The sequence below is a fragment of the Camelus dromedarius genome, chromosome 23 (genome assembly GCF_036321535.1).
Source record: "Camelus dromedarius isolate mCamDro1 chromosome 23, mCamDro1.pat, whole genome shotgun sequence".
NCBI lineage: Eukaryota > Metazoa > Chordata > Mammalia > Artiodactyla > Camelidae > Camelus > Camelus dromedarius.
In genome coordinates, this window is record NC_087458.1 from 18,086,758 (window position 1) to 18,101,899 (window position 15,142).

General features: G+C 37.7%; 1 protein-coding gene across 1 annotated transcript in view; it reads left to right on the forward strand.

Annotated features, from left to right (window-relative positions):
* Window positions 1-15,142, forward strand: part of MROH9 (maestro heat like repeat family member 9) — a 127,294-nt gene that overhangs the window by 101,912 nt on the left and 10,240 nt on the right. Inside the window, exons 11-19 of the mRNA XM_064478148.1 lie at window positions 344-509; window positions 1,656-1,798; window positions 2,849-2,986; window positions 4,492-4,612; window positions 9,636-9,773; window positions 11,767-11,943; window positions 13,572-13,724; window positions 13,826-13,942; window positions 14,530-14,632. Coding sequence (XP_064334218.1) covers window positions 344-509; window positions 1,656-1,798; window positions 2,849-2,986; window positions 4,492-4,612; window positions 9,636-9,773; window positions 11,767-11,943; window positions 13,572-13,724; window positions 13,826-13,942; window positions 14,530-14,632 — 1,256 coding nt within the window. The remainder of the gene's footprint in view (window positions 1-343; window positions 510-1,655; window positions 1,799-2,848; window positions 2,987-4,491; window positions 4,613-9,635; window positions 9,774-11,766; window positions 11,944-13,571; window positions 13,725-13,825; window positions 13,943-14,529; window positions 14,633-15,142) is intronic.

Sequence of the window (15,142 nt, forward strand, 5' to 3'; positions counted from 1 at the left end):
ACAAACAAGGTAACAAGGTGGGAGGAAAGAGTATGGGGTACAGAAAGCTGATCAGTTCTTGACATTGAGCTAAACAGGTATTTTAAAAGTAGTAGGAAATGAACTTGCAGGCTTACAGACTGTATTTTTCCATAAGATCTTACTGAAATTCTTCCTCTGTTTTCAAGGGCAAGAAACTTAATTGGATCATTTGCAAATGGGAATATCAATTTGTTTTGGACTTATCTGTAGTGTCTTTGCTATATAAGGGTGTAAAACCAAGACTGCCTGACTCATGTCACAAGGTTGGGTAGGAAATGAAAAACTGATGATTCTCATGTTCGGGGTGGGGCTGTATTTGCAGCACTTTGATACTGATGTGGCAAGCAGCCGGTTCTGAGTCAAGTGTGGCCCCTCACGTACTGAAGACAATCTTGCTGATACTGAAAGGAAAGCCTGGGGAAATGCAGGAAAGAATAACGGAAAGAAAACGTTTCTCTCTCGACATTACTAACATGATGCCTGTGGCGGTAAATAATCCAATGAGTGTTTCCTTTTTCTCATATTATTTTCTTAATCATGAAAATCCCTACCTCCCCACAGACACAGTCATGCTTCCTTCACACAGTCTGGCTCTCATTCATTCATTCATTCAACACATATTTATTGAATGCCTGCTATGAGCCACATCTCGATCATGAAGCTTATATTCTGTTAAGAGACACAGACAATGAACCAAAAAAAGGTGTCATATGTCAGATGATATAAAGCTTAGAAGAGATATAAAGTGGTGTGGGGGAATGAAAGTGACGGGGAGAGTTTAGGTAAAATGGTCAGAGCTGATCTCTGCTGCAGTGACACCTAATCAGAGACCTGAATGAGGTGCGGGAGTGATCCTTGCAGATATCTGGGCAAGAGAGTTGTAGACAGAGGGAAGGGCAACAGCCATGTAGTGATGGGAGCCTGCCTAGTATGTCAGTGAATGCAAGGAGACCAAAACATGTGAAGAGAACTGAGCAAGGGTGAAAGTATAGGAGATCATATTGGAGAGGTTGCTACCAGTCAGATCACACAGACTTCACAGGTGTGTGAAGACCTGATCTCATTTGTGTCCATCATTATATATCTCCCAAGAGCCAAAATCGCCACTCCTGGAGTAAATTCAAGTCTCAGAGAAATATAAAAGAAAAAAGTGGATAATGCTCTACAAATGTGAACTGGTGGGATGTGATGTGTTTCTCTGATGTAGTGGGTACTGCAGTGGTCAGTGGGCCAAACAATGTCAGTGATCTGGCCTGCCCCTCCTTAAATATCTCACTGCCCTGGACTGCTGAAGCATGAGGAGGACCTGGGTTATTGGTAATACTATTCTTTGTGGCCTCATATGAAGGGAGCCTTGGGTGGTGTGCCCTCCTTGGGACTCAGTCATTTGGCAGCCAGGGCTGTAGATTGTGCTTTGGGAGCCAATTGCCATAGAATGCTTGGTACAGCTCCTGTTTCAAAATGGACTTAGTAACTGTTGCTGAATGAATGAATGCACCTGCATACTTCAGGCTTCCTTCAAGGAGGTTGGGAGAGAGGTTGCAGAGTCCCTCCCTTCCCACCCTTCTCACTAATGCTGACTGTGTTTAAAGGGAAATGGCTGCATTCTTGACTCCTTTTTCCTTCCCTTCCAGGCATCCCAGGCCCTGTGCACATTGCTGCCTGTTGGTTGTTACAAGAAAGCAGTGGCCCAGTTTTTCCCCCAGCTTTTGATGGCCCTCATGCTTCAACTCTTTTACAGCAGCAACCTGAGACTGTTGACAGAGGACAGGCCTTTGTGAGATAGTAGTGGTTATGTCAGACTGAATAAGAAATGTACTTCTAGCTGTCAAATTGTTCTACTCTTTTGGGTTCATGTAGAAATCTTTATACTCCCATATGCAGTAAATTCATTTATTATAGTTTTCTCTCCTCTGAAGGGCAGATGCCTTCAGAAAAGTGACTTTCCTAAGTACCTAGAAGTTAGCCAGGACCTTCTGAGTGAGTGGGTAATGTATAACAGAACTACTTTCACAGAACACAGTTTATCCCTACCTTAAAGGGAGGCCACTACACAGAGAGAGAGCAGGGAGGAGTAGTAGGTCCAAAGCTAGACACATTCTAGCTCTGCCATTTACTCTGATAGTGATCTCTCAGGGTAATTTATGTGTAAGATAAAATAATGTGCACAAATGTGCTTTGTGAACTGTAAAGTCGTTTCGTGGTTGTGGTATAATGTGTGGTACCATACAGTCATTCTGTCCACATAAGGCAAAGTTCAGCTCTTCTCTTTTACCTGAGAGTACAGTTAGCTTTGCTGCTCTCCAGGAAAATCTGGACCCAACTGTCTGCCGTCTGCCCTTGGCTGATGTGGATTTCTAGGCCAGGCAGAATTCTAAAACACAACCAGGCCCACTAAGATATTTAAGCCACTCTCTGTCTTTCAGGCAGACATACACCAAGTCATCCCAAGTCGATAAGAATGTATTCTATTCATTTAAAGCATCCAAGGAAGAGAATCAACAGGCACCCTTAGCAAGTTTTCACATCTTTTAACATCTTTTGCTAATAAGCTTCAGTAAGTTAATAAACTAATAAGCTGCCCTGTGCTTGTTCCTAGATTTTACACGCTGCAGTTTCAGTTTCACCCCACGTTACTGTACTGTACTGTCAGTCAGGAGAGATGAAGAGCACTTAGTAGTCTCTTTCCTTTGAAGCATCCCCTTTCCCAAAACCAGCCTCCTGCCCAACATAGAATGAAAAGGCAGGTCACGTGTATTTAGTTATGTAAAGGCCACTGACAGGTGGCAGGTGGCAGGTGATGACTGTGCTGTTCTTTGGGCCTTAGCTATGCCTGCAATGCCCTGAGAGTTCTGCTGAATTGTTCTGGACTACAACAGGTCAATACCGCTCTACAGAGAAAGAACTGCTGGAACCAGTTTTCCCAGGTGCTGTTTCACCATCACGGAGTCTACCTTGTTGCCAAGTAAGAACAGGGGCTCTGCATCGGGTTCTTGGTCTCTTTCCCAACTTCTCCATCTTCCTTCAGCTAAGCTATATGGGAACACAATAATATCCACTCCAACCTCCACGTCTTCCTTAATGATCTGAATTGCCACTTGACTTCTACTTCACTCATTTTGAGGGGTCTTTACTTCAGGGTAGTTCTTCCTTGCCCTGTCCTCTACCTAATGATATAGATACCAAGTGATCCTCCCTCCACAGAACAGAATTCTCCTTCAGACATGGAGAACCAGCGGTCAGTCTGCTTTTTCCTTCCTCTGCCATCAACTGATTCCTGCTCTGCAGGCATCAGACAGTATAGATGTGCTCCCACTTTAAAGATGTCTGATAAAAACCTGTGCTCAATGAGACAAATTTGGGAAAGTATAATAGAAGAGGACTTTTATTTTTCTCATACCAGAAAGGTTTTTTTTCTAGTTAGCTCATTAGTGAATAGCAAGCTTCTGATTATAAGAATCAGATTTTCTGATCAAGAATTAACATGGCCTTGACAACATAACAGACCATTTGAAATAGTGACTGACTCACAGAGTACAGCCTATGCGGTTTCTGGGTTTTCAGTGCTTTTAAAAATGACATTTTATTTGCACATAGATTTCAAGAACACATTATTTTGTAAAAGTGTAGTTATATGCACCCTGAAGATTAAGTCATTCTATCCTCAGTACCTTAGTACATTTGGATCTTCTTACTCAGAGTGTGAGCCACACACCAGCAGCAACAGCGTCACCTGGGAGTCAAACGTGCAGAACCTCATGGCCTGCTTCAGACCTACTGAGTCAGAATCTGCATTTTAGCAAGATCCCCAGGTGATCTGTATGCATATTAGAATTTGAGAAGTACTGGTTTAGAATACCAGCCTGGAGTCTTCAAATGCAATCTCTGTAACACCCTCCTTCCTAGTCCTGCCAATCTGATCCAGGCCAGCTTGTCAGGACAACTGTGAGCCTGGCCTGCCCGAGTGTGTTACAGAGAATGGCTCAGTGAATCAGGGCTCACCACCGCTTCTCCTGAGTAACCCAGGACAGCCCCCAACTCTCTCCTTCACCACATCATTCAAAGGAAGGATTTGGTCTAAAACCACAAAGGTGACCTATGTGGCCACCTTGGATTGCCAAGGTATTTATTTTCTCACCCTTTGATCAGGCATCGAAGGGAGCTTACAGTAATAGAGGGCATTCTGTACTGTGACACAAGAGGGAAGAGACAGGAAAGAGGAGTGATGTTAAGGAAAGAGATGTTATCAGGGATCCAAGTATATATAATTCCCTAGAGTCTATGTAGAATTCACAATGAGGCTGCAGTTGACCTTGGATTCAGGAATATTCAAGAATATCTTTCTTTGTATTTGGGTCATATAAAATATGAGGATGATGGTTCTCTCTTTTCTACAATTAGCATTTGCTGATGCAGAAAGTGGTTGGTTTTGTTGTTGTTGTTGCTAATTCAGTGCCTTCTCCTTTACAGAACTCTCAGTGAATACAACTTTCCACAATTTCCAGAGACTTTGCACTATCTCTACAAGCTCTCTGTGGAAGGTCCTAGAAGGTCAGAAGACAGTGTCATCACAATAATATTCCTCACTGAAGTGAGTTTTATTGGGAGATTGTGAACAATCATGTTCTCATTCCTTTTCCTTATACAAACTTCAATCAACACTCTAACCTTTTATCTCTTTCTCCGAATATTGATTATCAAGAGTTAAGACAGTGACAGATATGTGAAGTTGAGGGGGTAAGGAGGAGGTGGATCTGGATTAAGAGAGAGTTGTCCCTTTCGACTGCTCCGGGAGTTGGCCTCTGCAGTTTTCTAGGGGTGTGGATTTGCACAAACTAGTTATTTTGTAGTACTAGTTTATATATCTCTGCATGCTTATTACAGTATATAAGGGTAACTGAGTTGACTAAAGTTAGTAGGTAACACCTGAGATCTAAATGATACTTCAGACTGGGGAAAAAAAGGAATGGGCTAAATGGGTAAAATGAAAGTGTGGAACTATATTACTTTGTATATGAATATTACACCGTATCTTGGAATGTCACACCAGAGTCAAGCAAATTGAGGCAGTTCTTTTGCTTAAAAAAGGCATGTATAAAGTTTCATAAATTGAAATCATCTGAGTCAAATCTAATTTTTCTATATAAGTAATGTATAATAAGCAAGTATTGATCTAAGGCATGATGCCAAATATTTTCAAAAGTTTGACATGTTGTCAAACATCATAGCAAAACTGTTAATAAACTATAAAAGACATACCCATACACTATACTACATACTTCTAAAGCTTGCAGGATACAGGAATCAGTTTAACCAAACACTGCAGTAGCAAATCACCAATACTTTTCAAACTTGCTTAATCCATTTGAATCTCTCATTAATTTTATTATGTGACTCATTATTTTTATTGCACTGTCCTTCAAATTGGTCTAAATATGACATACTTAATCCCTCCGATAAAATGATACATTAGAAGGAATTTACAGACTACATAATATTTGATTAAGCATCATGAATGTGGCTGATGATGTTCAGTGAGACCTAGCTGTTTGCATCCTCATGAATGTAGTGCTTACTGCTATTGGAGATGGCATGCCTGTCCTGCCAAGAGCTCAGACATGACCACATTCTTCCACCACCTTCTCTAACTGGAACTTATGAGAAATTGTCAGCTTTCTGGATCAACTGTGAGGTCCCTTGGCCTTCAGTTGTTCTGAGCACATAATCTATGTACTTTACCTTATTTAGGTCTTATCAGCCAGTGATACCTAAGGTAGTATTACCAATGCCTATGCCATTTTTTAAATACGTTACTTCTAGTTTTCTACTAATATAAACAGCAGTAGAGCTTACATCTTTGTGCCTAAATCTTCTTTCCTTTGGTATTTTAGATCATTTTCTTGTAAGAGGTTCTAAGAATCTGAGATAATAACTAAAGGGTATAAACTTTCTCAAGGCTAAGGATTTTTAATGTTAAACTGATATCTGGAAGATAGTGCCAATGAGTGCTCCCGACACAGCTCGTGGGTGTGCTCACCCCATGGCACTCTCGTCACCACGGACAACCTTTCCAATTTGAGAGGTAGACATGATGTCTTGTGGGTGATTTCATTTGTCCTTATTTTTTAAATTTTTAGAGAGGTTGAACATTTTTAAAATATTATTATTTATAAATTAAAGTTCTGTAATGTGAACAACCTGATCTCTCCTTTACCCATCTACCTGTTATGATCTTAGCGTTTTTCTCAATGAATTGTATGTTTCTCCCCGCCACCTTTCCCTCTCCCTCTCTCTCTCTCACACACACACACACTCACACAAAAATCTGTGACTATCAAGTGACATACACACACAGTGCCTTGTACATCCTTAGTGAGATGAATTGCATGAACAAAAAAATCTGTAAAGAAATATTTATTTTTCCTCAAGAGGTTTATTAATCTTATATGTTGATATCATAATTTTAAGACTATGGTATACATTATATAGCAGAAAGCAAGTAAGTAAATATAATAATGCTATTAGGCGCCAAGGTTTTCCAGGTAAGAAAAGAAAATATAAAAGTATAAAAAATTAACATAAACTCTATTATATTAAATTTGAATTGACTGTACCAATATTGTCAAATGAACTCACGACTAAAAAAATAGGACTTCCTAGCTGAAGTAAAGGCCATGAAGACACGATATTCCAATAGCAGTGCGTACACCTAGCACTCATTTCTAAAGGTTTCTACATACTATTGCTCACTGAGACAAGAAACCTTGTTTCACTGAAGAAGTGGCTGAATTCAGGCGGCAAGGAAAATATGAGCCTGGGACATCTAATTTTTCCACAAGCAAAGAAGTGCTCAAAGGTAGATGACTCATTTCAAAAGGACACGAGAATCAACTCGAAGGGTCTACCTACTAGACAAATTTGAGCATCAAAAGAAATAGTAACTGCAAATAATTATAATATATTGGAAAAAATTTTTAAGGCACAAGGCCTTGGTAGTACTCAAAATTGTAGATCTGGAAAAGAGATAGAGAGACAGAGACAAAAAGATAGATGTCAGCCAATAAATGCAGAAGGAATGCTGGAAGTAGAAAACCACCATTTTGCAAGTCCCTAAGTAATAACTGAATGAAGAAAAAGACACCAATGAATTTTAAAACCACTAAGCGAAAGTTGTGGGAGAACAGAATATTCACATAGCACTAAATTTAGGTTAGTTACTAATTATAAAGGGAAATACGCCTTTACATTTTGATGTGTGGTGATCACTCAAAAAGAATTGAACTTGATCCTATTTGGCCATAACACATTGATAACTGTCTGCTATCATTCCTAATCTACTTCAATTATCCAATTTCCTTTGCCTCATGACTGGGACAAAGCCCAGGCATAAGTAATATAGAAATCAGAGCCTCAAAACATCCTGGTATGCATCCTTAGTTAAGAACCACTGACACACGCTTTTTTCCCTAAGCACAAGGCATTATATCTACTAATATCACTGTTTTTCTGTTTCCCAACTCAATAATCTCTACTATTATCTTTATTATTTCCTCACCCCAATTTTCTTTAGCACTATTTCACTTTTTGCAATATTTTATTTTTCATAATTTCAGGAAACAATCAATTTGTTCATTTTTAACATTTCTTTTTAAGTAAAGTTACACATTAACTTCCAACTATAGTGTATCTATTTTATTATATAAATTTTTATTATTTTTATTGTTTTGTTGTACTCTTTATTGTATGTTTGATTTCCTCTGTGGTTTACAATTTCACCACAAATGGACAAGGATTCTCTTAAATTTCCAAGTGCTTATACACTTTCTCATTTTTTTCCATTTAAATTTTCTTCTTGGTGTCTTTTTTTATTATATATACCATGAGTTGTTTTTTAAGTGTTTTTAAATGTTTTGCTTTAGGGAAATTATTGATTTTTTTGAACTGGTAATAAATTTTTGTGCAAGTGCTTTGGAACTATGCTGTACCCCAGAAATTAACACAACATTGTAAACTGACTATAATTTTTAAAAAAAGAATGTATGTTCTCTCCTTCCCTCTCACTTTCTCTTGCTCTCACTCTTGCTCTCATTTTCTTGCTCTCCATTTTTCTCTGTACTTGAACTGTCTTAGTAATATTTTTAATTCTTCCATGAAATTGTTTTTTAATTAAACTCATTGTGTTTCTAAGAGATTTTTTTAAATATGTCTATTTTGCCTGCTAGTTATTCAATGAGTAAAAGGGTCATGATAATCACATCTTCATTTGGCATATTAACTGTTAAACACTAAAACTCCTTAACTTGGCCACCAGGTCCCAGGCCACCTGTCCTGCCTGCCCTCCCACCTCACCACACTCCAGTCTATTTTCCCGTTCTGTCACTCTGGCCTCCTTCCAGGTGCTCAAACACACCCTTCTTCATCTACTCAGGGCCTTTGCCCATGGGTTCTGCTCCTTGGAGATGTGTTCTCCAAATACTCTATCTAGTTAATGACAGCTCTGCATCAAGTCCAAATCTAAGTATACTTTTTATTCTCAATGCAGTCTACACTACACAATCTAAATTCAGCACTCCTTTAAATGTTCTTGTGGTACCTTGTAGCTTTCCTTCCTAGTACTTATCACAGCTAGCAACTCTGTTCTCATGAGAGTAGTATATATACTATTGTGTAGATAGTGTCAGTGTACAGTATCATTCTCTCCAGCTACTCTGTAATCTCCTCAAGGACATGAATTGAGACCGTTTTGCTCACTACCGTGTCTCCATTTGCCAGTACAGTGCCTCACCCATAGCAGGCATCACCTCAGTGTATATAAATATTCACTGTCAAGGAACTAACCCACCTGACTGCAATCTGGGAGAAGGAGGTAATTTAAATTAGGTCACTCAGTTTCCAACAATGGAGAGAAAAACAAACCAAACTATAATAGGAATAGAAAAGAGTTTTATTCAAGCCCAACTGAGAACTATAACCCAGGAAACAGCCTCTCAGATAACTCTGAGGAACTGCTCTGGAGAAGCATGGTTTTCAGCACAGTTTTATATCTTGTCAGAATAAAGAATATCAAACAAGTCAGGAATGTATTCCTTCAAGGTTTAAAAAAAAAAAACCAGATCAGCATATGCACAGCGAGTCAGTATGGACTTGGCACCTGGGAAGGGAGTCTTATCATCAAAGGAGGACCAGCACTGGCGTCCCAGGAAGGGAGGCATTTAATCATTAATTTTAACACGGACATTCTTTACTTCTGGTCAGTGTACCCTTTTCTTTAATAATTAAAGCAGATGTACAATTCATGCTTGATAGGCCACAAACAGGCTATTTTAGTTAGCATAAAATTAGAGTTAAATCATAAACCAGGATGACTTCACCATAACTCCATATGTGAAAATTTCTTTCCTCATATGTATAAAACAAAGCATGTATTTCCTACTATATCTGATACTTCTCCTTCACTCTGTGAGCACAGAAGTACACGTAAAAATGCATGTTAAGTATTTAGTTTCAATGTGATGTGTATCCCTGCTTTACTGAAAATGTCTTGATTCTTATGACTGAAGCAGAAATCATGCTTGGCCATTACTCTGCCTATGAACCTAACTGTCTTCTTTTAGCTTCTCAACAACTTCTTCAAGGACCCATTCCCAGAGGAATTTTTGGTTCTCTTCAGAAACTGGGTCAATGACTCTGACCCTGCAGTTAGCAAACTGAGCCTTCAGAAAATTGCCAGCATGGCACCAGTTATCAATGAGGTATGCGTGTGTGTGATTTGTGTCTGCAGGCACCATGAAAGTCATAATCTGAGATTTGATATAGCTCAATATCCTTACTGACAAAACATTGGTATTTTTTAGTGTTTACATAGCTAAAACAACATCAAAGCCAGTTGTTTTATCAATAAGAAAACTGGGTTGAATGAAAGGGCTATGTTAAATCAACTTACTGACTTTATCACCTTATTTATAAGTTTTTCCCAGAAAATCATTCATTGCACTCAGAATTTATCAGCATTGCCTACCTGAATACTCTTGCTACAGTCTAAACCACACGTACACAAGTTGTTTTCCACTCCAACATACACACATGCATACATATTAATTCATTTCTCAGAGCAGTCGCTCAAGCCTCTTCTTCCTTTATACCACTTTTCTCCTTCACCCAATCACATTTTTCTTATTTTTCAATGATCAGCTGAAGTCAAATTTCACTGAATATTCTGCTCTCTAGCAGCCTCGTCCCTTTCAGAGCCACACCAACTATATATATAAGCAACTATATATAGAAGCACTTGCTTATATAATATTTTATATTAATGGTTCTCTACCTGTGACTCTTGAGCCAGCAGCATCAGAATCTCTTGGGAAACTTGTTAAAAATGCAAACTGTCAGGCCCTATCACAGGCCTAGGGAATCAGAAATCCTGGGGGTGGTGCCCACTAATCTGTGTTTTCAAAAGTCATCCATCCAAAACAAAAAGTAAAAAAAAAAAAAGTTATCCAGCTGATTCTAATACTATTTAAACTTGAGTCTGCTTATATATATATAGTTGGTGGGGCTCTGAAAGGGACGAGGCTCATTTCCCACTGAGTCATGTGAATACTTCTAGCCTTCCAGAAAGACTGAATCAAAGCATACTCCTATGTTTTGTAATTCTCTTGTAAATTCCAAAGTACCTTGTACAATGCTGATACTGCAGATGTTCCATAAATTATTACTGATTTAATAATAGATTTAGTAATAAATCCTAGTATATCTATTAAGCTTAGTCTCTGAAAGCTTAAAGCCTGTCACTGGGCACTCATTTTGCATTTAGAATCAAATGAGCCATGGTTTATTTGCTTTAGATAAGTCATACAAGTCAACAGTATGTACTGTACACACAGAGTTATTGACTGCCATGTCCAGTGCTCTTACCAACATGAATACCAACTGAAAGGCCTGTGTCAAGGTTATCTAGGAGAGTGAGAGCGAATAGCAGGGAGTGATCTGGATTGAGGTTTTAATACCTCTATTGGTAAAGTCTCAATTTTCCAGCCAGATACAAGTGGCCTCTGGCTATTATTTTGGCAAATAGCATTTATTTCTTTTATTTATTTATTTATTTCGAGTCTTTCTTTCACTTCTTTGGTGTCTCCTTTTCATGTTTTAATTGTCTTATATTCTGTTTGTCTCTGATCTGCAATTGACACCCACGACCTGGCTCAGCAGCTCAGTGGTTTCCATGTCCAAACAGATTAGTCACGTAGTTTAGAGGTTACACCGCCAGTGGTGTGTGCTGGTAAATGTTTAAACAATCAGCTCTCTGGAAATAAGACCAATTTCCCTGGTGTAAGTACTTACACCAGGGCTGATTTCAAGCTACCAAAGGGACATCAGTAAACCCAGATTTGGGCAGAGATGCACAGTAGCACATCATTATCTAATACTTCCACCATACAGATACAATACATGTAAGTAACCTCAAGGGCATAAAAGAGCAAAATGTAGCAAAGGAAACAGTGATGAGTTTTGAATATTTATTACCATTGTTTTTATTTATTTCTATATTTATAAAATTTAATTTTTAATAGTGACTTTTTAAAAATAATCAGTTGCAAAATTTTTGACAGTTTGATAATTGACTCTTGTAAGCCAGCTCCAGCACACCACTGCATGCTGCCCAAACTCAGAGGTGGCCATGCCAAATGCTACCTCAAGTCTCCTTCCAGTTCCCAAATCCCATCATTTTCTTTCTTTTACACATAGATAGAAAATGTCAGCAGCTTATTATTATCCATCGTGGATGCCTTCCTTTCCAAAGACAAGACTGTTGTAATTCGGGCCTTCATGACCCTTCGAAGTCTTCTAGTCAGACTGGACAAGGTGACCTACTCCTCCCTGTGTGCCAAAATTGCTTCCAGCTACTGTCCTCTGATGGATCATGTGAGTTACACAGAAATGTGAGATCATTAGTTTTTATCATTCAACTGAAAGCCCCAGCTGAGGCAATGATATTATACCCCAAAATAAGTCAACAGAAGGCAGTCATTTTGTGCAGAGCCATCATTTCTTTTCCAGAGATAATAATATTTATCAGGTAAGCACTATGTTTGTTTGTTTTTTCAAACTATACTATGAGAACCTGGAAAAGTCAGCCCATAAGAAAAGAGAATCAAAGAATAGCCTCTGTTCTTGGATGAAAGAGGAACTGTAGCTTAGTGTCTATGTATTGGTTAACTCTGAATCTGGATGGAATTCCTAGGTTCAAATCCCTGTTCTGCCACTTACTAGCTATAAAATATTGAGCAGATTATTCAGTCTCTTAGTGCATCAGTTTCCTCATCTATAAAATAGAGTAGCAGGCACATTATTGGTATTAGAGTTGACATGTATAATGCCCCAAATGAATGTTATTATCATATAAAAATTTAATTAAAAAGTATTTCATCAGAAAGTTATGCATTTTGAAAATTCTCATTTTGTACAGTAAACGTGTTCCAGAAAAGTTGGATAACAGAAATATAGTATTTTAATAAACAAGAACATTTTGGTATGCAATGGGAAATCTATTTATTTTTAAAGATTCCTATGATGAGTTGTTTGTGAACCAGAGAATTATTTCACTGTAAATTATCTTGCCCGAATTTATAAGTTCTTAATTATGCAGGTTTCATTGAAGAAAGGCCCAATATTATTTAATTATAGAGAGAAGAAATTTAGTGGCAAAAATGATTTTCATAAGGACATAATGATAATAATAGTAAAAATAATAGTGGCTAGAGTTTATTGAGCATTTACTATGTACCAGGCACTATTCTAAAAGATTTACATGGGTGATCTCATATAATTCTCTAAAAATCTTCATTACTGTTATCCAGTTTACATATAAGGAAACTGAAGTGAATATTTGGCCAAGTTCATACAGCTAATAAATAGCTGGCATAACCATGTAAAGAATTATTTTCAAAATTAAATCATAAACATTTTTTAAAAGCTGGAAGGTGATATTATATTTTTTTTAATTACCCTCTTCCTCTGACTTGCAATTTTTCTCTTCTAGAGTGTTTGTAATCCAATCACCTTCCTGTTTGGCATAAATGAGCCCTTGGAAACCTAGAATTATGCCAGCCAGTATGCCAAGAAATCCCATTGGTATTCACTGACAATTCTGCAAAGGCCTCCAGCATTTGAAGACAGTCTCTTTTTTAACAGAAATTATCTCTAAGTTATACATATTTTTACAGGTTATATTTTTAGGATGTTATTAAATATTAACTATTTTCCTAAATTTAAGAAACTCACTTTTCACGAGGGATTTTCCTTAACATAATCTGAATTTTGGTAAGTAAATCTTATTTTAAAATGAAAAGAAGAGCTGACTACTTGGACCCAAGGTGAATCTTTTCTAAAAATAAATCATAAAAATTGTACGTATGTATATATACATATATATATAATGAAGTGCATATGTATGTATATATACTATATATAGTATACAGTGCGTGTGTGTGTGTGTGTATATATATATATATATATCCTCAAATGGGATCTTTTCTGCGTGCGTATTTCAGAGTAATGGAGGCATTCGGAGTATGGCCATTCGACACTTTGGTGAGTTACTCAGGGACATGAGTCATTACACATGGATGCTAAATGATGTGGTTTTCAGAGGCTTGGTGCCTCTGATCCTGTTTTTGGAAGATACAGAAGCAAGAGTAGTTAAAGTAAGTCTTGTGATTTTGCTTTTCTCAGTTTTGCAGAGAATCACAATGTTTTATGTAACACTGGATGAATAGGTATTTATTGTCCTTTTTCTACTTCACAGGCATGTAAACATACACTAGGAATCTGTGCCTCAGAATTAAAATGGTCGACATCATACTTGTTCAATGACGAATACTACAGTTTTGAGCTGGTAGTGCTCAACATCTGTAACAACCTTGTAAGTGATCCCCCAGGGTTTACTACTGTAAGAGTTACAGAAAGAACTTTAAAGGCTATCCAAAGTGATGAAAAGTGTGATGGGCACAAGAGTGGATCTTGGAGAAGGAATGTGAAGAAAGATGATAAATGAGCAGTCACAGCTAGGGCTTGAGACCAGAGAAAATTAAAATTTTCCACTTTCTCTGCCTCAACATTGATCATCTATCTTTTCTTCCTCCAACCCACCTACTTTGAGCAGTGTAAAACTAGGAACAGCATTTCAGATCAGCAAAAGAAAAGCTGGAATTATTTTCCCACGGCCTAATGAGCCGGTTCTCTGAAAACCAGCATGAATTGCAATGATAGACAAATGAAGATGGAAGAATGTTACCCAAAGGTTGGAAACACAAAGTTTGTGTGTCATATAACAAGCTGAATAATACCTGCAAGCAGAAGAGTAAAGTTCACACATAGAAATCCCCAAGTTTTAAACTGGCCTGGATTTGATGTAAGCAACCAAGTTCTTTTCTTTAGAAGCCTCTCTGGAGAGAACAAATGTGCTTTTTCAAGAAGTGAGAGAGTATTTTTTTTCCATTTTATTCTCAGCTTATTTCTCACGGGAACTACATTACAGATTTAATATCTGATACCTTAGGATACCTGAGGAGCTCCAGAACACATCTGAGGAGAGCATCAGTTATTTTAATAGGTAGGTAAAATTCAATTCTCATTTTCTAATTTGTTTTAAAAGGTAAAGAACAGGGTAGCAGCTGGAAATCTTCCTTGAAAAAATTAGGGACTTGGGTACAGCTCAGTGGTAGAGTGCATGTTTAGCATGCATAAGGTTCTGGGTTCAATCCCAGGCACCTCTACTAAAAAAAAGAAAAGAAAAAGAAAAAAATTACAAATGTTCCTTGTTTTGATGGACAGCACTTGTCATGATGATATCTATAATGAGCAGAAGTTAATATGTATGATGAGAATAGAGTTCTATTTTATAATACACAATGAGTGTAGCCATGTGATTAAATTATCATACAAAGTACATTCAACAGGATAAATTTCAAAATTTAAGATGGTGACAAACCACTACTAATTATTCCCTTTCACTGCTTAAAAATCACCACCCAGAGAGTAAGAATAATATTTTTAAATGCCATCTGCAACAAAACATGAGCACTTGTAGCCACAAACTACAACAGAACAGGAAGAGCTACCA